The 24,236-nt window shown below is 38.9% G+C and overlaps 4 protein-coding genes across 7 annotated transcripts in view; 2 read left to right on the forward strand and 2 right to left on the reverse strand.

The window, feature by feature from the left end:
* The window catches only part of rasgrp4 (RAS guanyl releasing protein 4), a 20,840-nt gene extending 18,130 nt beyond the window's left edge, over positions 1-2,710 (forward strand). For both annotated transcript variants that reach the window (XM_060877460.1, XM_060877459.1), the window contains exons 14-18: positions 801-951; positions 1,145-1,181; positions 1,277-1,411; positions 1,668-1,855; positions 2,451-2,710. In XM_060877460.1, coding sequence (XP_060733443.1) covers positions 801-951; positions 1,145-1,181; positions 1,277-1,411; positions 1,668-1,855; positions 2,451-2,561 — 622 coding nt within the window. In that variant the 3' untranslated portion in view covers positions 2,562-2,710. The remainder of the gene's footprint in view (positions 1-800; positions 952-1,144; positions 1,182-1,276; positions 1,412-1,667; positions 1,856-2,450) is intronic.
* Positions 1-16,714, reverse strand: part of hnrnpul1 (heterogeneous nuclear ribonucleoprotein U-like 1) — a 23,265-nt gene extending 6,551 nt beyond the window's left edge. Inside the window, exons 1-17 of one of the 2 annotated variants that reach the window (XR_009649004.1) lie at positions 16,574-16,714; positions 15,427-15,634; positions 14,968-15,174; positions 14,482-14,680; positions 14,299-14,372; positions 14,042-14,181; positions 13,623-13,722; positions 13,334-13,446; positions 12,977-13,243; positions 12,692-12,814; positions 11,169-11,297; positions 9,170-9,338; positions 7,207-7,464; positions 6,869-7,017; positions 6,607-6,786; positions 5,655-5,797; positions 5,157-5,228 (exon numbers count right to left, since the gene is read on the reverse strand). Coding sequence is in view for 1 of the 2 variants with exons in the window: in XM_060877458.1 (XP_060733441.1) it covers positions 5,690-5,797; positions 6,607-6,786; positions 6,869-7,017; positions 7,207-7,464; positions 9,170-9,338; positions 11,169-11,297; positions 12,692-12,814; positions 12,977-13,243; positions 13,334-13,446; positions 13,623-13,722; positions 14,042-14,181; positions 14,299-14,372; positions 14,482-14,680; positions 14,968-15,174; positions 15,427-15,610 (2,400 nt within the window). In the remaining variant the exon portion in view is untranslated. Of the gene's footprint in view, positions 1-3,489; positions 5,229-5,654; positions 5,798-6,606; positions 6,787-6,868; positions 7,018-7,206; positions 7,465-9,169; positions 9,339-11,168; positions 11,298-12,691; positions 12,815-12,976; positions 13,244-13,333; positions 13,447-13,622; positions 13,723-14,041; positions 14,182-14,298; positions 14,373-14,481; positions 14,681-14,967; positions 15,175-15,426; positions 15,635-16,573 lie in introns of those variants that run through there. The other variant, XM_060877458.1, reaches the window with a different exon arrangement.
* Positions 16,715-17,180: 466 nt separating this feature from the next.
* On the reverse strand, positions 17,181-20,775 carry opa3 (outer mitochondrial membrane lipid metabolism regulator OPA3). 2 transcript variants are annotated; one of them, XM_060877453.1, is made up of 3 exons: positions 20,759-20,775; positions 19,736-19,895; positions 17,181-18,220 (listed from the first exon to the last, which is right to left on the reverse strand). In XM_060877453.1, exons 2-3 carry the CDS (start codon positions 19,875-19,877, stop codon positions 17,889-17,891), a joined length of 474 nt encoding a protein of 157 aa, XP_060733436.1. In that variant the 5' UTR covers positions 19,878-19,895; positions 20,759-20,775; the 3' UTR covers positions 17,181-17,888. The 2 variants fall into 2 exon arrangements, with proteins under 2 accessions (XP_060733436.1, XP_060733437.1); XM_060877454.1 differs by lacking the exon at positions 20,759-20,775 and having other exon boundaries at positions 17,181-18,249; positions 19,736-19,889.
* A 608-nt stretch (positions 20,776-21,383) lies between these two features.
* Positions 21,384-24,236, forward strand: part of ppp1r13l (protein phosphatase 1, regulatory subunit 13 like) — a 30,360-nt gene continuing 27,507 nt past the window's right edge. The window contains exon 1 of the mRNA XM_060877452.1: positions 21,384-21,582. The gene's annotated coding sequence lies outside the window, so the exon portion shown is untranslated. The remainder of the gene's footprint in view (positions 21,583-24,236) is intronic.

Here is a 24,236-nt window from a genome sequence, read left to right on the forward strand (position 1 = left end):
TAAATTGGATCCTGAATCTAGTACTTTGCCCTTTTTAGCAAACGCTAAGAGGGACAAACTCATAGATTTTGTACTGTGCTAATTTGGTTGGAGCTTTATTTTCAGATTTTGCTGTTATCTCAGAAAAAAAATAAATAAATAAAAAAATACTATAAATATTATTTTTATATTATATTTTATTTATAATAAATATTATAAATAATATTGATATTATATAATATAATTATTAAATTAAATTATATAAAATGTTTATATTATATTATATTATATTATTATAATATAATATAATGTTTATATTATATTATATTATTATAATATAATCATATAAATATAATGTATATATAATTTTACGTATTATTATTTTTCTTTTGCCATCATTTTGGTTATTTCTAGAATAAATGCTAAATTATCTACCAAAAAAAAAAAAAAAAAAAAACACTATTTCAAGCATGAATGTGGTAAAACTATTCAGAAATATTTTTAATAATCCTATCATAGGAAATACTAGATACAGTTCACTGAGATATTTTCGTATGCAAGAATGCAGGAAACATTACGTACGTGAAAATTTTTCTTCATATTGAGAAATGATCATTTATTTGACATGCTTAATGAACGTTAACCGCGTTCTCTTGAATTTAAAAAAGATCATTTCTTTTTCTTTTTTTTTTTTGCTTTGTTTGTTTCTCAGACGTTTCTTAATTAGTCAAAGTTCTTAATTGTTCCAGAGGAAACTTTTACAAACCTTTATCACTGATCTAGATTTGATTGTTGTCATATTTCCTTTGTTCTCTCCGTAGGGAAGGAGAGATTAGCAGAGAGGAGATCACGTCCTATTTCATGAGAGGGATGTCAATATGTGCAAAGCTGGGCTTCAACCTCCACAACCTTCACAACTTCCACGAGATGACATACAAAAAGCCCACCTTCTGCGACACCTGCCGAGGATTTGTGAGTTTTTTGTTTTGTTTCATTTCGTTTTAGTTTTCCTTGCAGTGTTTTTTTTTTTGCATGCACAATGAATTGAATTTTAATTTTATATTTCACCTAAATGCTTAAAGTTGCATATGACACTATATATTTGGTATCATTAATAAAAAGTTTATGAATTGCCTTTTTTTTTTTTTTTTATTTTATCCATCAGCTCTGGGGAGTCACAAAGCAAGGCTACCACTGCAAAGGTAAGACCAAATGCATTTATGCATGGATAGTAAAGGAAGAAAAAAACAAAAATACATCTAAACACAGTCATATCTCTCATTCATCTGCTCTGTAGACTGTGGAGTAAACTGCCATAAGCACTGTAAAGACCTGGTGACGATGGAGTGTATGAAGTTCCAGGTTTCTGGAGGCTCCTGTCCCTGCACTCCAGGTCTGGGACACGGGATACGGACAAAGGGAAACAGCTGGAGTGAGTTTTACTTCCATATCATCGTACACAAAACGGTTACCTCTGTAAAGATAGTTCTAAAGATGTTGCCAAAATTCTGTAAACTTTTTATCGTCAAAAATAGAAAGGTTTTTACCAGGTGAAGGGTTTTCCAGGCTACCACACATACTCAAAACTCTCCCAAAGACACAATTAATGAATGAATGAGTTTTTAAACATGTTAGGTGTCTTCGTCTGCACCTTATTTAATTGATGTGTTTCTGTTTTACTCTATAAGGTTCTGAGGAAGAAACATTTGTGTTTCCTCATGGACATGACCACTCTAAGAGTCACACCACTCCGCAGAGCATTGCGGAGAACTCCTCACTGTCAGACCGTTCCACTCAGACAGACCCGGGAGTTTGGACACCGGTGGCGAACCGCAGAGACCTTCACACTCCCAAAACTCCTTCACTCATTGAGAAGGTACGAATGGATTTCAGCTTTACTGATGTCTGGGGTTTCTAAAATTTCAACTGGTGGTCTACAGAGTGTCAAGAGAATAATCACTGCTGAATAACATGTCAGTATTCAGGACTAATAAGGTGTAAGGCTATGACACTATCTGTATCTATCAAATCTATGTATAGATTTGAACCTGAATCATGCAGATACATTTCAAAAGATTTAACTGGACAGTTGAAGATTATCAACTGAACTTTTCCAAATCTTCAGCTGTCCAGTTTGGTTGAATTTGTTCCCATGATTGCCTCAGATTCCCGTTTTTGGCTCACAGGATTGGAAGGCAGTATGTTGTTCTTCTGTGTAACACATCCAGCTCAAGGTTCATACGTTGTGTATTCTGAGATTCTGTCATTCTAATCCAATCATCTGTACTGAGACTCAGCCTGCTCTCTTCTGCTCGCAGGATATTTTTTGTTGTTCGCGCTAGAGTTGCTAACCCTACTTTTTTTTAAATATATCAGAGAAGACGAGTTAACAAATCCAGAACTCACAGAGCGTTAAAAAAATGAAAAACCGCTTTTTTTATAATCACATCTCTTCTCCTGTATTGTTCCAGAGTGCCACACTGCCAATCAGAATGAGAGGTTCGTCTGCACCCAGCTCTTTCCTCCAGGAGAAAATGGAGGAACTCCAGTTAAACAAAGACAAACGCAAGGAGCCTGACTGAACCCAAGACAAAAAAGACTGTGCTTACATTTAGTATTTGAGAACTGTTCAAACACACTGAACACATATTTCATTACCATTAACAAAGAACTGAACTCTGTACACACCTTGTACCGATGCATTAATAGTAAAAAAAAAAAAAATATACAAGTGAGACCATCATGATTTCAGCTACAGAGCCATGTTGGACAAGAACAGAACCGAGAGATCCTCACCAGCATCCACTGCCTATATATGTGAACATTAATGAATATTTCTACAGAAGTATCCTAAGGAGGACTACCAGAGCACTGATCTCACCACTACTGCCTGCATGTAAGAGTTAAGGACCTTCCTATGCACCTCTACACCACCCACGTGATAAAACCACAGGGAAAAAAAAAAAAAAAAGGTGCTTACTGCTGTAACTCTGTTTATGTGTACCAAAAAGTTTGACATAGTTTTTTTGTGTTCACACTGACACAGAGTTTTGTACTGTGAATTACATCGAGATGCGTGGATGTCGTCTGTGCCTTGTGTCATGGGAATGTAAATCGCTCTGGCTTGTCAAAAGGCCATGTCAGCTGGTGCTGTACTCCCGAAATGCATCACTGTGCTTTATGCAATGACTGTTTCACTCAGAGTGGGGAAGGTTACTGAATCCACTGACTGAACCAATGCCGAAATCTGTAAACAAACACGGTGGACTCGATGTGTGTGTGTTTGTGTGTGTGTGTGTTTTATTGTACCTCTAACAACATTCCACCGAATGTATGTTTCCGACTTGAATGTCTGTCTTACTAAAGCCTGGATTTATAATGTTTATTTATTAAGAATGTATTAATATGAATCTACAGTATCTCACATTCTGAAACTAGCACTGCCAGATTACTGCAATGACTGTTCAAATATATATAAATAAATAAAGAGAGAGAGACAGACAGAGACTGTTTTACTGTGTGGTTGCATTAAATGCTGAATGATAAGACAATTTTATTCATTTTTTTATCTGTTTTATAGAGTATTTACGAGACTCAAACGAAAAAGAAAACCACACAACGAGACAAAATGTAAAAGTACTCCAGATGAACATTATCGACATTCTTAAAATCTTTCCAATTACTGAATGAAAAATCTCAAAAGTCAGATTTACAAGGAAAAATAAAAGCTTTCCAGTTTTAGACAGGTAACAAAAATCACATCACAGACCACATGCTTTCAGTTACTTCCATTTATGAACCGTAACCATTAATAATGTAGGTAGAAAAATCTAAATTCCAAATTCTTTAAAGGAAAACTCCACCATGAAACGTAGAATAATTTGATATTAACGGATTTGTGATTGTTGCTGCTGTGTATTTGTTATCCCTGCGAGAAGACTGTGTTCGTCAGCCGATGCTGAGGTTACAGGTGGATGCTGCTAGTGTGCAGTAACGGTGGGGTTATTGGAAATTAGAAATTTCAGCAAGCTCAAAATCAATAAGCAATAACACATTTGCTGGATAGACTAAAGCAGGGGTCGGCAACCCGCGGCTCCGGAGCCGCAAGTGGCTCTTTCATCCCTCTGCTGCGGCTCCCTGTAGATTTGGAAAATAAATTTTTAATTTAAATGTATTTTATTTTAGTTAGTTAGTTTTTAAAAAAAATGTAATTCTAAATTCTAAGATTATGAAGCTCTTGTAATATTAAAATAAACCGTGTTTAATTTTTTTGTCGCTCAAAATATGCGTCATAACTGCCGACGTGCGAAATCCGACACACAGAAGCAGACGCATTTTTGGTTTGCTGCAGCCGGCAAGTTAAAATTTTGATGTCATGCAGGGCTGTCAAGTGTCACGCATTGAGCGTGACAGTCACGCATTTGGGTCTTTTGTCACGCTCTCCTGCCACACATCGTATTTCTCACGCAGAAAAGCTTTTTGACTATTTATCATATATTTAAAACGCCGCAGCGCCCAAAATATATCAGTCCGCACCGCTGTCTCTATGAAACCGGGCAGGAATCAAGCGCGTCTCAGTTCTTAGTCGAGCCTGACATCAGCCAATCAAAAAAAGAGACTACACAATAGCCAATCAGAAAATAGCACTATCTGGGTAAGATTTAACGCAACAACCAATGAAAAAATTGGGGTTGCGTGGGGGTTAGAGATGTTAGAGATGTTCTTTATTCTGTGGGAAACAGGTCCAAACAGCTCTTTGAGTGTTTAAGGTTGCCGACCCCTGGACTAAAGGATTAAAGTGCTGCTGCATCACACCCTTCTCTTTAGCCTGAAAATAGTCAAAAGGCATTGTGGGTAATCTAGGAAACAGTTAATCCAAGATAGAAATGGACCAGTTTATATCATCCAAATCAGGGTGGATTTTTCCTTTAACGTTAGACTATACTTTTTCATAGTAACAAAAAAAAAACCAACACATTATGCAAAGTAGTGACAAAATGAGCTTGATGGAAATAAAAAGAGCTTATCTTATGTTCATAATGTACAGTTCAAACTAATTACACAAGCACACGTCATTTCGAGAGGGCAGTGGTAGCTCAGTGGTTAGAGCTGCACAATAAATTATTTACTAATCATCATCACAATAATAATGTTCATGTTAAAGAAGTCACACAAACCATAATGTACTCTTGAGTTCTCTGAGCATTTCCTCTGATTAAAGAGGGTCTGGATCAGATTAGAGCAGGATCCTAAAAAAAAAAAAAAAAAAAAGGTGTCAAATCAAAAACAAATCCATCTTTAACCTTGACATATCCTCGGATATAGAACATCTTTCTAGGCAGACTGTACTTTTATATGTGCAGCACTATCTCTACTTAGTATGAGGTTAAGATTTCAGGACTGCTACCTGACACCTTTAACCATCTCCTCCTCAGCTGTATGTTTATATTATATCTGACTCACTTATAAAATCACTTATCAGCTAAATTACAAAAATTAGTATAGTCTGACTGGACAAAACCATTAACGTTTCTCAAACCAACTAGAAAAGAATCCCAAATGCAGCATACAGCGTATTAGGATGACAAGAATGATTGGATATAAAGGAATAAGGTTGTAAAAAAAAAATAAAATATAGGGTGTCTGATGACACGTGCAGGTGTGTGAAGGATTACTTGAATTTGATGAGTGTATGTGGATGGCACGTGCTTCACTGGCCCTGGTTGTTGCCTTCTTGCCCAGAATAGTTGCCATACTGGCTGTAGTACTGGTTCCACTGGCTCTGGTTCTGGTAGTACTGTTGCCACTGCTGGGCATACTGGTCAAAGAGAAAGAGAGAGAAACACACCAACAGATCATGGAGTTATGTCTAAACATTCCTTATTTAATTCATTCATTCATTCATTCATTCATCTTCTACCGCTTATCCGAATTATCTCGGTTCACGGGGAGCCTGTGCCTATCTCAGGTGTCATCAGGCATCAAGGCAGGATACACCCTGGACGGAGTGCCAACCCATCGCAGGGCACACACACACACACTCCCATTCACTCACGCACTCACACACTACGGACAATTTTCCAGAGATGCCAATCAACCTACCATGCATGTCTTTGGACCGGGGGACGAAACCGGAGTACCCGGAGGAAACCCCCGAGGCACGGGGAGAACATGCAAACTCCACACACACAAGGTGGAGGCGGGAATCGAACCCCCAACCCTGGAGGTGTGAGGCGAACGTGCTAACCACTGAGCCACCGTGACCCCCGCTTATTTAATTATTATTTTATATTATTGCTCTTACATTAGCAATTTGATGCTTACTACTGACCAAGGACACAATGTCCATTGAAATGGTTAAAAAGGGGGTTTGGAGTGACTCAAATATATTAAACGCTGCCCTTCCTTAGCGCCCGATGCTGAAAGAAGTGAAAAATTCCTAAGCATTGCCACAAGAATGAAATGAAACCCATTCAGCTAACGTATTTAGTCTTTTTCAACTCTCACATTTCCATTTAGCAGAAGTGATGTGGACGTTTTGGTTAAGCAGGGCCAATAATGTTAAAATAAACCAGGATGTATGTATGTCAAAACAACACACTGGGTATCACCAGTGTCAGGTCTTACCTGCTGATACTGCTGGTTGTAGCTCTGTTGCTGGTTGTATCCAGAAGCTTGATTATCACTGTAGCCTTGTCCATATCCAGGATACTGGTTGTAATTACCGTAGTTGTAGCTCCCTTGATTGTAGCTGCCTTGGTTATAGTTGCTCTGGTTGTAATCTTGGTTATATCCTTGATTGTAGCTCTGTATGAATCACATGAAAGAGTTAGACACTAAATAAAAGCATCAGAAGCGAACAAGAGTATCAGTAGTGCACAAGTCATACCTGGCCGTATCCATCCTTATTGTAGGAACCTTGATGATTGCTGTTGTAGCTTCCTCCGTAGTTCTGGTTACGGTTGTAACCACCTCTCGAGTTGATGTCTCTGTAATTCCCACCCCAGCCGTTCTGGTTGTAGCCTCCACGTTTGAAACCTGACCGATACACGAAATACATTTCATCAGGCATCGAAACTTACAAGACTGTACAGCAGTGGGTAATATAGAAAAAAAATAATAATAAAACATCAACCTTGATAAATGAATACATTTGTACAGAACACAGTATGCTAGAACTTAAAAAATAATATTATACAATACAGGCTCGCTGAAATGAGTAAGGACCTGGTCTGTATCCTCCTCCAGAGTTGCTACGGTTCTGATAGCCTCCTCGAGGACCTCCACGGTTGTCATACCGCTGGAAGCTGCCGCTCTGGCCGCGGAAACCCGTCTGTCTGTTATCGTAGCGTTTTTCAGGTGGAGGAGCTGCCCGCCGGCCCTCCTCGTTGTACTGCTTCACCAACTTCTCTGCCTCGTCTTTCTGCAGCTCAACGAAGGTCACCTCATCCAGAAACTCTCCAGCCTCTGGTAGCACATAGTTAGCTTCGAAAAGGATGCAGGCCCGGCATGGAGGGGCAGTGCGGTGGGGTGTCACAGAAAGGGAGAAAAGAGTAGCAGAGAAGGAAAAAGAAATGATGGGGACAGGTAGAGTCACACCACCAGGAGACAGAAAAAACCTTAATTAAAATAATATATCAGCAAATATATATTTCCTGAAGAAAAGAAAAAGAAAAAAAAAGTGACAACACGATCATGTAGAGATGAGACATAAACAATAAGACCTCGAGCAAACATGGATCCCAGAAAGGATGGGATTTAATACTTGCTCTGGTTTACATAGACAGGAAGAACTGACATCAATGATCCAAATGGGCAAATAGGTTTTAGATAATGGACACTGCCTCTGCAAACCAAGAGCTAACTCGATGTCGTGCCGAATATGAGAAGGTTTGAACAAGCCAGGAAGATTGTGTTGTAGATTTCAATTTGAAGCCAGATAATGAAAGTCATTAAGCCTTTAGTGATCGTCTGCTCAGTTTGCAGTGCTTCATCAGGAAGGGAAAATGGGGATTAAGAGGTGGGCAATATAGCCAATGTACAACAGTATACGCATTTGTATTGTAATAAAACACTGTATATAATAGAAGACATCACATACCAAGAGCACTAAATAAAGGTAAAAGGTATCGATGCTACAAATAACTATTTAAAAAAAAAAAAAAAAAAAAAAAAAAAGAGACAACAAATGCTATATTATTATCCTATTAAATAGTCTATATAAACCTTTCTATTGGCAGTTCCTTTTTCATTCATTCATTCATTCATTCATCTTCTACCGCTTATCCGAACTACCTCGGGTCACGGGGAGCCTGTGCCTATCTCAGGCGTCATTGGGCATCAAGGCAGGCAGTTCCTTTTAAGACACAAAATAATCAGCTGCACTAATGTTGCAGCACTTCATTAAATACCTGTGCTCAATATCAAAAACACAAACCAGACTTAAATGAATTGAAATGTCCGTTATCTACAAAGTTATGACATCATGTAAGTATGACGTGGAGGTGCGACCCGACCTAAGTGAGCCTAGAAGCGGACAGCAGGTGCGATTGTTTTATTCCTCTTATACTACTTGGATCTGCCGGCGATTGCATTTTTTTAATGAACAATAGATCGGTTAATGACATAACTGGTTATATCTGACATAACTGGACATAACTGGCAAAACTGTTAGCTCCAGTTATCCAGTTAATATAAAACTCCTTATAAATGAGTTCCTACTACGATAAAAGATTGGAAATGAGCGTGTTTCTAAAAACCCATTAGTTGAATTACAGACAGAACTACTGCCAGCCCTGTGTGGTGAAAACGAGAAAACGAGAAAACGAATGAGCAGCTTCAGATTTCAGAAATCAATACAGCTACGATATAAAATGTTTAGCAGTAAATAAATGAGTTGGCTTTAAATACTAGGGTTGTATTTTGTGCGACATAAACTGTTTATATTGGTATACCGCCCACCACTAATGGGGAGGGGTGAGAGCAGATATTAAAAAAAAAAAATTATAATAATAAAGAAACAAATAAATAAACTTAGGCCAAGGGCCCAAGAGACAGAGTTCTTAGTTCAATGATGAAAGGGGTAGGGGGCATCGTCCAAGTTTGACTACAAACAAAAATATACAAATAGTTGAGCAGAGATCTTGAATCTGTTTTAAAAGTGGTTTGCTTTTGTCCACTGCATTCCTACCTTTCATTTCTAAAACAGCATGATCGGGCACATCCTTCCCTTCCACATCAGTTTGCTTTAACCTTCGCGCTTTTAAGTCCTCGTCCGTGGGACAAATTACAATAGCCTTGCGTTGAAACCCTTCAAAGGGACGCATTTTTCGTCTCTGGGCTGATCCATATACATTTGTCTAGCAATGGTGACAAGAAAGAAGTAGAAGCTGTTCGTTATTGTTACTTTGTGTTCTGGTTTGGGCGACGCGAAGCCTGCAATAATGAAGTGAGAGAGGGTTTTTTTTTTTTCCTTGACGAACTACTGACAGCCTCTCACAACTCCGCCTACTTACCTCCTGTATCTGTTCACCCCAACCTACAACAGAGCCGTTACCAGGGACCCTTTCACATTATAAAGCTTAAGCTGAAAAACTCTTCGCGGTGCAAAATAGTTCAGCAGCCTGCAGTGAAATTTCTGAAGGCTTCTACTGAGTATTCATTTTAATAGCCTTTACTCGATTCGTTTTCCTTTAACACAATAATTTAACAATTTGCAAAGACGATGTAATCAAAGGTCTCAAACGTTTCATATTAAGCCTGATTTATATTTCTAGGTCTTCCAGAAACTTTCCATTTAATGTATTAAACTAGATGGCAGCGTCTAGAAACTGCTACAGACTAAAAGTTGAGAGAAAGACAAAAGAACTAAACGTAAACCTGCTGGATGTGTATTAGTTTTCAGATCTGAGTGGACTGTCAGAGTAAACAGACAGCACGAAGTTGACCTAAGAGATCCTTAGAGATCATGGATACCCCGATCAGCTCGCAATTCTGAGGGCCACAAATTTGTTCTCATTTTAACCGAGAGGTCATAACAAAAAAAGGGACATAAAAGAAAATGGAATTAATTAGTTCCTTATTTGCAACAATGCCTCCTCCCTTGTTTGTGTTAGCCAGCATTTTTGTTCCATCTAAAAATAATTCTGGCTATTGAAAGAGAACTCTCTTAACAATTAAATGACATCTGCTTAGATTTTGTATAAATTGTCAGGGTCTGGGATGGAACAGTTAACCAGTCACTAGCTAGCAGACGTTATCCATCATTTTAATTCAAGTAATAATGTAATGTATCAAACATAATTATAATGAACTGTGGGTCTTTTCACAAACATGAGAAAGGATGAGGTCAAAATCTACTACACAGAGTGCCACTACAGAGACTTGAAGACATTTTGGCTTCAATTCTGAATCCCTGTTATGTCGCCTGTTGTCGTTACGCCACTGCTCACGACACGATCTATGTAGTGGTATTAACCTGACTTCACAAAGCAACCCTGCTGTGTCCCAATATCTTTTTAATACTCTAAATTACATGTAACGGGGCTGCAATATCCGGAAAGGGTCCCATAACTCACCTTTACTTACCTGTCCAGCATCGGCCCTTGTGTCCCATTCACATATACACACAAATACTCACCTGAATGTACTTACAGTTTCCGAGGTCAAGCCAAAGCACGTCCGTTTGACCTTACTTACCTCGCAAACCAGACGACAAGCTCCTACAAATCGAAAAACGTTAGTTCTCACTTACCTTGGTGCTTTACCAAAACATTAACACTTAACATTTCCACCTGTACATGATACTGAAGGTTACTTCTGGTAGTTACCAAAGCAACAAAAGTTGTTTTTCTTACTCACCAGGCAGAGCTTACTTGTCTCTCAACATCTTAACACTGTAATGGATTTACTTGTACGGTATTGAAAAGGCTTACAAGACAATATACAAAGTGGGAAGAAATATGCTTAAAATACTGCAGCAATAACAGCAATGACTTTCCTCTCAAGTTACAAAATAGCATTTCTTTACAATGCAGGGCAACAAAACTAAAAAAAGAGAGGCTGATGCTTCTTCTACTCTATCATATTTTGGCTCCCTGAAAGATAAATAAATAACGCATTAGAAAGATGGCATTAAAGGTCATAGACAGTTTTGTCTTGGTAGAGGATTACGGGACTGGAAGCAGTACCTGGTCGAGAATGTAGTTGCGTTTCTTGCGGGCGGCGATCTGGATGAGTCGATTCAGACACTGAGTGGCTTGCTGAATGAGAATGTCCCAGCGACCTGCGTAATTCCTCTGACGCCTCAGACCCATCAACTACAAACAACAAACACGCGGATGTCAACACTTCAACACGTTTCTAGCACTGACTTTAGTCTTCTATATATTTATATAGCTGATCTATATATTTCTCTGATGTCAAACACGTCTCCAGGTTGCAAATAAAAAAGTGACGTGACATACAGTTAAGTACGGTGACCCATACTCAGAATTCGTTCTCTGCATTTAACCCATCCAAACTGCACACACACAGCAGTGAACACACACACACCGTGAACACACACCCAGAGCAGTGGCCAGCCATTTATGCTGCAGCGCCCGGGGAGCAGTTGAGGGGATCGGTGCCTTGCTCAAGGGCACCTTAGTCGTGGTATTACCGGCCCGAGACTTGAACCCATTGATTTTTAAAAGCCTGTTTTGCTAGTAGGCTAATATGCCTACTTTATGGCTACATCAAGAAACAAGCACTAGATATTTCCTCCTGAGGAGTTACCTATAACAGACAGGTTTATCCAGTCTCAGTAACAAGATTTAAATCTGGTTGGGCAGCAGCTTGGCTTTCAGCACCACGTGTTAATGTGTTAATGTGTGATCATAAATGTGCCAAATCTACAAAGTAATAGTATAGTATTGTATGAATACTCTGTTTCAATGAGATATGTATACATCTAGCCATAAGGATCTTCTAGAGGTACAAGATTAAAAAGGGTTTGTTTTGTTGAACAGTTTGAAGAAGAAAACTTTCTTCTACTTTCGGCTTTTCCAGTTAGGGGTCGTCACAGCGAATCATCAGTTTCCACCTAACTCTATCCTCGGCATGCTCTACTCTCTCACCAATTACCTTCATGTCCTCATTTAATGTCATTTAACGTCCATATATCTCCTCTTTGGCCTTCCTCTTGACATCTTACCTGGCAGCTCCATCTCCAACCTCCTTCTACCAATATAACCACCTCCCTCCTCTGTACATGTCCAAACCATCTCAATCTAGTCTCTTTGTCCTTGTCCCCAAAACAGCCAACCTGAGCTGTCCCTCTGATGTGCTCCTTCCTAATCCTGTCCATCCTCGTCACTCCTAAACAGAACCTCAACATCCTCATCTCTGCTACCTCCATCTCTACCTCATGTCTTTTCCTCACTGCTACAGTCTCTAACCCATACAGCAGAGCTGCTCTCTACACCTTTCCTTTGATTCTTGCTGACTTTCTTCTGTCACACACAACACTCCTGACACTTTTCTCCACTCACTCCAACCGGCTTGCACTCGCCTCTTCACCTCTTTTCAACACTCCCCGTCGACCGTTGACGGTTGACCCCAAATACCTAAACTCCTGAACCCGCTATTGAAAATATTTTAGTTCAAGTGACATGCTTTAAAGCGTCATTTATTATTCCATGGACGCCAGTTCATGTAACGACGCGAGACTTACCTTCATCTTCTCCATAATGGCGTTGGTGCCGAGTATGTTGTATTTCTTCGCAGGGTTCATCTCAGCATGCTTGGCTGCCCAGGTGGTTTTGCCACATGCAGGTAGACCAACCATCATCAAGATCTAATTACAAAGGCACAGCAATGACATCAGCATGTACAAACATGGCCGGTGTGTGTGTTGTATAAAATTGTTATTTTTAATCATTTAATCATTTATTTCATAATTTTTGCATGAGCAGTTTGTACAAAAATGTATAACCCGTAGCTGACTGACAGCACCCACCTCACAGTCTGCCTTGGTTGCAGGACCAACAGTGCCTCTATTCCTGTCCTCCATTGTGACAGACTGGATGAAGACATATCCTTCGTGTGAAGGGAAGAACGGCTCCTCTTTCTGACCAAAGTTAAACTCCACAGCGCAGTTCTTCACCAGGATATGAGGGAAAAGGACTCGACCGTCCAGCTCCTCCTTTCTCACCCGGAAAGCTACACCCAACCACTTCCCATTCTTAGAGAATGAAATCTCCACTTCAGGACTACTGTCAAAGTCCTAAAACGTTAGCACATGGATATATTATTACACACATTCGTTATAAAGGACAGTTAAGACTGTGGTATAAGAAACTCCAAACGAACTCACAACGTAGCATCCGATGATGTCGTTTTCACCAAATTTCTGCCCGTAATCTTCAAATTTGCAGTTGGAGGATTTTTTTCCTGTTCCACCATATCCGTAAGAGAAAGGCTCCTCACCTAAAGTATAAGCAAGTGTGAGAAAACGTATCATCATTCACCCTGCAAGAGAAAGGATTTAATGAAAGTAAGGGTAGAGATGCTTTTGACCAATACGTTACCAATTTATTAAACATTAAAAAAAAAGAGAAGTGTAAATCTATAACCTCGATATTGTGGGGATATTTTCCACTCACCAAGCTGTGTGCTGCAGGAATCCAGAGACCAGCCCACTCTCACTACATGTGGGTCAGGCTCGCTGCTAGGAAGATGTTTGACAGAGATCTCTTCTGTTATCTGCCATAAACCACACACAGACAAACATCTCACCTCACACAGTAGTGTCGACAGATTGTGTACTGTTCAATGGTTCTTTAATCATTCTTTACAAATACAGTGAACAGAAAACCAATTTAAGGATCGAAAACTCATTGTCTTTTCCCAAACGTCCTAAATCCGGTTGGTTTCAGATTCCTGTTCCTGGCTCACAGGACTGGAAACCGAATTGGTCTTTGTTGTAGCCTTTATTCCTCACAGTTCTACATGCTGGGTATTCTGTGATGCTTTCCTGTTCATTAAGACTGTAAAAAGTGATCAGGCAGGATAACATGATTACCCTCATCTCGTAGCAGACGCGGCCCTTGTTCACGCCGTATGAGGCACGTGCGCCGGACCACAGGTACGCGAAGCCTTCGATGGTCAGAGGGTAGCCACTGTAGCGGTCGCGGGCAACTTTGAAGTGCAGATCGCAATTATCTACAAGCGAGGGAGTATATTTATTTATTAAACAGTATTTACATTCTACATTTATATTCCCACTATAATGTTTACAAAGGCAGCCGTTTACAGAAAAAAGGACACAATGAAACTAACAGGTATCAATGGCAACTAGTGTGTCATCAAAATCCTCCTCATCTTCTTCAGCTGGAGGCTGAGGTGAGCGGGACCTGTAATCAAACAAAAAATTAAACAGCATCCTGCAGCAAGGTTTACAATTGCTCCTTTAAATCCTACAGTTTAAAACAATACAGGTTTTGAGACAACCCGAATTCTCACCTCTTTTCCTCTCGATGCTCGTAGTAACTATATCCATGGGTGTCATCGTGGGGTCGTTTGCAGCCGTAAGGTGCCTGGTTGTCCTGGTAATGAGAAGTCTGATGGACCTCTTTCCACTCTATGGCTGATCCAGAATCCTGCTGCGGTTCTGGCTTTATATCTTCCTCCTCCTTCACCTCTACTGGTTGTGCATTTTGCTCTGCGGACACAACAAGAGTCTAATCATCGAAGATGTTTAGCATCATACAAGGTCACAAACTCACCTTAAAAGACATTGCTTGTCTCAGGAACACTATTTGTACAGAATCAGTTTTAGTATGTAAATATCTAACGCTTGCAGGAATTGATATGAAACAGCATGCAAAAGAAGAAATTTGTTCCAGGTTTAAGGTGCCTGTAATGGGTGTTTTCAGCTCTGTAGTAAAGGAAATCAAAACAAAACCTGTGGTATGTATGTGCAAGTGAGGACATTGAATACGATCTAACCTTCTGTACAGACAGGCAGTGCTTCTGTTTCAGGTTTGACTTCAGGCTCCTCGACAACCTCTGCTCTGTTCATGCAGGCATCTACAGAGAAGTCAGGAACATCGTGATCTGCATCAGGGATGAAGTTTTTCTCATCTTTGATCTGATCGCCCTCGTCTCGCTGCTGTCCCTGGTGACAGACGTCTTCATAGCCACGCTCCTCCTCACCTGCCATGGCACGTATGGAATCATTTTTTTTCAGCTTCAAGACATTCTTTTCAAGAATACTGATCTAAATCTATCCCGTCAGAATTCAAATTTACAATCTGATTGGTGCTCCTATCTTTTGAGCTTTTGCAGGAAGACATACTGCACTTTGCATTAGTATTCACCCCCACCTTAAATATTGAAGAAGTAGCCATCCATATAACGTATTGGTGAAATCCTTTCAAGTACTGCGATATTTTTATATCTTATTACCTGCTTCAGGCTGCTGCCCATCATTTGGTGTGATCTCCTGGGAGTTCTGTGCTGTTGCCTCGCTCTCTAAAGCAGCCTTCAGTCTGTCCGACAGGTCTGCCTTCAGGCCGCGAGTGTCTAATCCCCTCTTCTGCAGCTCCTCTTTCAACTCATTCACTTTCAGCCTTTTCACGTCAATGTCCATTGCAGATCACCTTATAACTCTCTTCTAAATTTGCACAAGGAATAACAGCAGATTAACAACAAAAAAAATCATGCAACCTGTCAAACTTCTCAAGATTAACTCTATAACCTGCTGAGCTCAATCTGTCATCTTATAAACCACAATCTGCCTCTTAAACTAGCTTAAATAATACATGTCATCATTACTGTAGCATGAAAGCTACCTAAATGTCTTCAAATAACAACCTGTGCCTACTATATAGTGTATTGTTGGTGCTTTGGAGAGAGTGTATGTGTGTGTGTGTGTTAGTGTCAGTGTGTTTGTTAGTGTGTGTTAATGTGTTTGTGTGTTAGTGTGTGTTAGTGTTTGTGTGTTAGTGTTTGTGTGTGTTAGTGTCAGTGTTTGTGTGTGTTAGTGTCAGTGTTTGTGTGTGTTAGTGTTTGTGTTAGTTAGTGTGTGTGTTTACATATGAAACTTCACAACACAAAGCAACAAGCTAGTGTGATAATACATCAGAGGATGCAAACTACACCCTGGAAATTGCTAATTGTAGGGAACAGGGAGAAATGATGCAGCTTACACGGCTTAATATAGCAGTGTTAATTAGTTTCATATTAGCTCTTATTGTTGGGGGAAAAATACACTCGTTATTGTTGCAATAAAATGATATCACAGTTCAATAATTATACGGTCAGCTGACTGTCTGGCTAAACAGTTTCTATCACTAGTGTTTGGTGTTTACGGTTACATCATAAGGCCGAATCACAAATTGCTACACAGTGCTCCCTACGGCGTACTGACAATAGGGGTGTTCTGCACCCTACTTAGTGCACTATACGTAAAAGAAACGCTCTTATTGGAACACAGCCACGAAACACAACCGTTAGCTTAGCAACGTCAATTGATGTGCGAAACAAATTGTTCGTCACATGCAATTTAGTTGCATTAAGTTAAAAATAAAATGCATGAAGAGAAGGTTATTACCTTTGCAAACAGTCGAGTAAAAGACGTTGGCCTCTAAAACAATTGAAACGCCAGCTATTAGTAAACAGCCACCGCTTGTCAATACCTAGCTAGCCTGCTGGCTAATGTAGTGATGTCATCAATCTGCGCAGACGTCCATACTAAAAAAGAGTGCAAAGCTTAAACAGCACTAGGGCTCAAAAGTATGTATATTAAACCGTGGCTCTGAGCTGCCACCTAGCGGATTGTAAAAGTAGTGTTTTTAAGCTCTTGTAGGCTCAGAAGTCATTGGGATACACAATATTATTTTATTTATAGGACAATTTTCTGCAACTAATCTAATGTTAATAGAATAGCATAATAAAGCAAGTACACCCTTTCAAAGAGTAATGCATTTGTAATTCTTAAGAATATTCAGATGCTGAAAGAAATATAGAAATAAAATAAATTCATCGCAGTTTCATTGTTTAATATCTCACATACAATTCTTTTAACGTGTTAGTTAAAATCTATGCTAGTGCTTTCTACATATTTTTTGAGCAGAAAAAACTACAGAAGCAGCAAACGGGTAAAACGATGGCATTCGTTTTTAGGTAAACAAAAAAAAAAAACATAACAAAAAAAGGGATATAGGACATTTATTTTATTTTACAATAATCAATATACACTTCTCGCATTGCACGTTTCTTCCGTTCTTCAAAACAAGCAGTAGCACTACACAGGCATCAGGTTTGTTATCACAAATTTGAGTCAATTTTGTCAAATTTATCATTAATACAATGATCCCTAGCCTGTTTTGCATCACTCGAACACATCCCAATCATTTCAGTAGAATAGCTGAGTGCATAAAATTGAGTTTTAGAGCATGAAACTGCAGCTTGAGGAGAGCATCGCTAACCTAACCAAAGGAACTGCACTTTAAGTTCCCTCGCTGTGAGCAGCAAGCGGTCAATATTAAATAACTGGATTCAGGAAAGAATTAACTTATTTGAAATGACCTTCAAACTCCTACAAGCTACAGCCATCAAATCAAATTCAGTTTTATAATGAACTACAAAAGTCCTAAGGAGACATATGAAATGTTTCTGTTGAGTGTGATATATGAATCATTTGCTCTCCATATATGCAATACTGAACCAAGCCACAAAATGAAGACGTACTAAATCACAGGTTCTGTTGCCCTCTTAAATGTTGATCACAGGCTGTGTGTGTGGAAGGATTTTAATTAAATGTCATTATACATCATATTGTTGCTTCTTTGTATTGTAGGACATCACACACATACAGATTTAGTCTGTCTGTTCCACTCAGAGCCACGCGTTAATGTTTATGGTTGTTATTTGCCACTCGGGGCAGACGGCAAGGACAGTAGAAGCCTGTTGACCTCACGGAGCTGAGCGTCTAAAGTTTCTGTGGTCAGGGCCAGTTCTCCGATTTGTGTCTGCAGGCTGCTGATCGTGACGTTCAGCTCTTCTTCCTTTCTCCTGCTGTTTGCCGCCTGCCTGCTGTACTCGAGTACAAGGCAGCCGCCGCCGATGATAAAGATGATGGCCTCTCCGAGCAGTTCGGCTCCCAGCTCTGCAGCCGCATCCTCGTTAAGTGGTTTGATGGCAGAGCCACGAAAGCCCATTATCCTCATCTTCGTTTTCATCTCGATCCAGTGGTATGCTTCAGAATGACAAACATAACTAGCTATGCTTTTATAGGAAAATAACAATAAGACAATAGGTATAGGTTTAGAACCAAATTAATAAACCACATTATTATACTTTTAACCATTTATAGTTTACATTACAATGATATGGAACATCCATGAAACAAATACATAACTGTCATCAGGCACCTATAAACTATTATTTTCATAACAGCTTCTATTTTATTGTAGTTTGCAAAACAAAGAAAATTGAAGGCACTGTTTTCTCTGTCCAGAAGATTCTCCTGTGGCAGAAAATTGAAGGCACTGTGCCATGAAGACTTTGGACCTCCACTGAGATGAGACTGACTCCGTGAGAATCCTGAGACATCTAGATATTTACCAGCTCCAGTTAGACTCTGCTATAGTAAAAAGGAGATGAAACTCCATGTGGTCTTTGAGGACAACAACCTCCTCATCAATACAACATTTGTCAGACTGTGTATTTATAATCATACCCTCCAGTGTCACCCATATGAGGATGAGGTTCCCCTTTGAGTCTGGTTCCTCTCAAGGTTTCTTCCTTTACCATTTAAGGGAGTTTTTCCTCCCCACAGTCACTTGAGTCACCTCAGACTTGCTCATTGGGATAAATAAATACACATTTAAATATATCTAATATTAATCTTGAATGTTGTATTCTATTAATCTTTATAATAACCTTTTGTTCTACGGTTATGTTTTGTGAATTGTAAAAAGCACTACACAAATAAATGAATTAAATAAATTTAATTAAATGTTATATACACATATCCTTCCAGAAAGCTTCACCATATATATGAGTCTAGTTTACATACAATCAAAAAGGTGCAAATTCTATTTATATTACAAAATGTACAAAAATCTGATATAATTTTTAAAATTTTGTAGAAATTGGTTTGTTGGATAAATTAAGTGTATAATTGTAAAATATACTTCACTAATTTTATTATTATTAATGCAATACTTATTATTATTATTATTAGTAGTAGTAGTAGTAGTATTACTATTTTTATTATTATTATTTATTATTATTATTATTATTATTATTAATGCAATACTTATTATTATTTTTTAATATTTATTATTATTTTTTATTATTATTATTATTATAAATAAACAATACTTAATAATAATAATCAAAAAAAGTCCAAACCAATTTCCAATTAATATTCTCAAAAAGATTGTCCCAGTATTGTCACAGGACAGTAAAGTAACTCCCTAAAAATTTATTATTATTATTGATTTATATGATTTCTGTTAGTTTGTCAGTAAAAGGCACTTTCAAATGTTCAACACTCAATGACATCTCGGTGGGTAAGTACCCGCCTCTTAGCTTTTCATTGGTTCGATGATTAATCAATAACAACTTGTTGGCCCAACAACGGTCCTTATTGGCTAAGCGATATTTTACAAAACAATCCTATTGGCTAAAAATTGCGCTGTTCTGCTTCCGGCTATTCAATCAACCCCGCTTTCATTTTCATCCTTAACTCTGTAACCCTACTTACCATTTGCCGGAGGACGACATATGTAATTCTTGAAGAATTCACTTCTCCTCGCTCCTGCTTTAATTCTGTTGGCCACTGGTTTGCTGAGCTGACGAACGCCCAAATAGAGCAGCTTTGCGATAGGGAAAGCGCCGACTACCATCTTGGCGGAAGTGCGTCACTGAAGGAAGGCGGGACAAAAAAAATAGAGCTAGCGGTCAAATTAGAAAAGCATTTGCGTGCATACTCGTTGCGTTACTATTGCGCAAGATCAGTTCAAAACTGTCTCATAAATACTGTCCTTTAAAATACACTGTTCTTTAAAATACCTTCCCAGAGTATGTGTGTGTTTGTTCAAGAATATTAAATCATATACATAACAGAGCTCCGACAACATCTGGGAAGTTTTTTTTACATACTTTTACGCTTTGTGTTTATATTTGTCAAATCTTCAAGTAGTCTTCCCCGGAAAATGTAGTCCGTGTTTGTAATGTAGATCGCCGAAATCTGCGCAGAGACTGGTATTATGTAAAGATGTATTAAATACTAAATAATAACAATTGTACTGTATAATACTGAATAATAAAAATAAGATATTAAAATAAAAAATCTAAAGTCATCATACATATCTATTGTATATTAAATCCATTATTGTTAATGTAAAAATGATTGAACAAATGTATACAAAACGTCACAATAATAATAATAATAATAATTAATAATAATAATAATAATAATAATAAAAATAAAAAGAACGAATCTAAACGATGCATTATTATTATTATTATTATTATTATTATTATTATTATTATTATACAATATATTATTTATATGTAATTGTATTGCTTTTTATCAATACAAATATACAGTATGATATAATAATTATTATTATAAGTATGATATTATTATTATTTTCCCGTGGGAATAAGTGTGTAAGTACATTAATAAAACCTCCAGATACAAAACGTCACAATAATAATAATAATAATAAGTTTGAGAGCAGTGCAGAAGGGCCCAGTGTACCTGTCACACACACACACACACCTGGGTGGAGTTTGAGAGAAGTGCAGAAGGGCCCAGTGTACCTGCCACATAGCTGAGTTCTGCGCGCACACACACACACACACACACACACACACACACACACACACTCACACACACACACACACACACACACACACCTGGGTGGAGTTTGAGAGCAGTGCAGAAGGGCCCAGTGTGCCTTTCTCTCTCTCACACACACACACACACACACACACACACCTAGTTGGAGTTTGAGAGCAGTGCAGAAGGGCCCAGTGTACCTGTCACACACACATACCTGGGTGGAGTTTGAGAGCAGTGCAGAAGGGCCCAGTGTACCTGTCACATAGCTGAGTTCTGCACACACACACACACACACACACACACACACACACACACACACACACACACACACACCTGGGTGAAGTTTGAGAGCAGTGCAGAAGGGCCCAGTGTACCTGTCACATAGCTGAGTTCTGCACACACACACACACACACACACACACACACACACACCTGGGTGAAGTTTGAGAGCAGTGCAGAAGGGCCCAGTGTACCTGTCACATAGCTGAGTTCTGCACACACACACACCCACACCCACACACACACACACACACACACACACCTGGGTGGAGTTTGAGAGCAGTGCAGCAGCAGCAGTGGGCAGGACATAAAACTACTGAATATCTCTCCAGTAAAGAGGAATCGTCTGCTGTTTTCCTAAAAGGAAGACATGCAGACTGTAATTTTAATCTGGATGAAACAGACTACAACAGTTAACAAGGCTTAGGAGAACTGTTTCCATCCGTGACAACAGAATTACAGCCGCCGGCTACTTTACAGGGGTAGGTAAAGCGGCGTGATTTTCTGTTTGGGGCTGTTTTTACAGCGCTGCGCATGCGCACTAACTCATTAACGCACTGTAAAGCTTGTTAAAAGTGGATATTTACACACGGGTATGTTTTTAAATGCAACGCCTGGGTAGAGACATTATTTTGATGTAAAAGTTCACACTAAAAAGTCAGATTATATGCTATACATCACACATGAGACATTGTGTGTGTGTGTGTGTGTGTGTGAGAGAGAGAGAGAGAGAGAGAGAGAGAGAGAGAAAGAGTGAGTGATTAGAAAAGTTACATTTCTTACCCAGACTAACAACATAAAACACACTAGACAACAGTTCTGATTGAAAAGTGAAGCTGCTGTTGTTATTGCCGTTGAACAACATTTGCCCACAATACAGAAATGTTCCAACATTCCAATGACTTTCTCTCTCTCTGTGTGTGTGTGTGTGTGTGTGTGTGTGTGTGTGTGTGTGTGTGTGTTGTCATGGAACTTTAATGAGAATCAGATGTTAGCCAATCTCAAGCATCCAAAACTGGTCAAATTGTGCATTCGGAAAAAAAGTAGAATTAACTGTTTTATTCTAAAAACTAAAATCCAACCTGGCTGCACAAGTAGTAACCAAACTAATACCTCTATTAAAACAAGTGTGAACTTGTAGCCTTCTCTGTAAAACACTTCTGAATCTCAGTGATGTTTGAAAATGATCATGACTATGAAGAAACAATTCTCCCCAGGGGTGGCTGATGTTATCGGCATCCACAACAGATTATATGCTGATAGCAAATATATTTAAAGAGGATTATTTGGGATTTTTGGGCCCAGTATGATCATAGGAAAAATACACAGTATGGTGTGAAGAAGTGAGGGGAAATGCTTCACGTACGTAACCTTAGAAAAAACAGGAATGCAGCTTCCTATTTATGTTTAAGTCTTATGACAAGTTTAGGACTAAAAACTACGCAGGTATTGGTTGTGATTGCTCTAAATCGCTCCGGGTCTCATCCATGCAATGGAGATTCTCTCCATTATGCAAGATTGTATTGACAAGTGTCTAGCTTGTCTTTTTTGTGATGAAATGTGTATGTACTGTATGACAAACACTATCATAATTATGGAAGTCTTTTTTAAAAAAAAATAAAAATAAAACCACCAAGAACTAACACAGCACTGCACAGTTCAATTATTAAGGATTAAACATGACAGGGCTTGCTGTTATAGAATATTAAAAGCATCGATACTTGAGACTCCTTCCAAGTTTGAAGTAAACATTCCTTCCTTATAAAAAGCTTCACAATATCTAGGATTATACACTCACCGGCCACTTTATTAGGTACACCTGTCCAACTGCTCGTTAACACAAATATCACATGGCAGCAACTCAATGCATTTAGGCATGTAGACATGGTCAAGACGATCTGCTGCAGTTCAAACCGAGTGTCAGAATGGGGAAGAAAGGTGATGTAAGTGACTTTGAACATGGCAGGGTTGTTGGTGCCAGACGGGCTGGTCTGAGTATTTCAGAAACTGCTGATCTACTGGGATTTTCACACACAACCATCTCTAGGGTTTACAGAGAATGGTCCGAAAAAGAGAAAATATCCAGTGAGCGGCAGTTCTATGGGCGCAAATGCCTTGTTGATGCCAGAGGTCAGAGGAGAATGGCCAGACTGGTTCGAGCTGATAGAAAGGCAACAGTAACTCAAATAACCATTCGTTATAACCCAGGTATGCTGAAGAGCATCTCTGAATGCACAACACGTCGAACCTTGAGGCAGATGGGCTACAGCAGCAGAAGACAACACCGGTACTAGTAAGGTGTACGTAATAAAGTGGCCGGTGAGTGTGTGTAGGCTTTGATTAAAAAAAAAAAAGCAATAACGTATTAGTCCAAGTCCGTCAGTTAAAAACTTATTTGTCTTGCGGTCAGCTCTATTGCCAGAGCTGATGTTCAATCAACACCTTATAACCAAAAACAAATAATTATTCCAATTATTTCATCAGTTATTTGCATTTGCTTTACACCTTAACACCAACCAGTTTGATTTAGTTAGCCAGTCAAACATTTAAAAGGCTACACATTTCTGATTTATCATAATAAACACTTATGTGAAATGTGAGTCTTCACACTTTGTGTGTTTGCGTCTGAAGCATATAGCAATTCCTTTCCAACCTCCTAGTTTTACACTGTCCTAAGATTCTGGTATTTCAGTATTGTATTGTATTTCTAAGTCATTAAGTTTGCTAGTATCCTTTTTGTCAAGTCTTTCAGCCTCTCTGTTGCCAGTTTTTCTTTCTAAATGATGTAGTGTTAATGCAATTAGACTTGCAGTAAGTAAACAAAACTCTCAGTGGAGATGGATCAGTGCATCATCTTTGCTTCACTTCCTAACTTTAGTTTCTGTCTGTTCTTTTCTCTGTTGTAATAGCTGGTTTGTTATATAGCTATAGATAAAAAAATATATATATTCCAAAACTATTGGAATTTTTAGACCTATTCATTTGTTGAGTTTGCCGTTCAATTCCTGGGCAAGGGAGCTAACATAGGCTGTGTGGGGCTCACGCTCAGTGCCGGTCCCAAGCCCGAATAAACGCTTGGTCGTGTCAGGAAGGGTATCCGGTGCAAAACCTGTGCCAAATCAAACGTGCAGCCCAA

This window comes from Tachysurus vachellii, chromosome 9 (genome assembly GCF_030014155.1).
Source record: "Tachysurus vachellii isolate PV-2020 chromosome 9, HZAU_Pvac_v1, whole genome shotgun sequence".
NCBI classification, from domain to species: domain Eukaryota; kingdom Metazoa; phylum Chordata; class Actinopteri; order Siluriformes; family Bagridae; genus Tachysurus; species Tachysurus vachellii.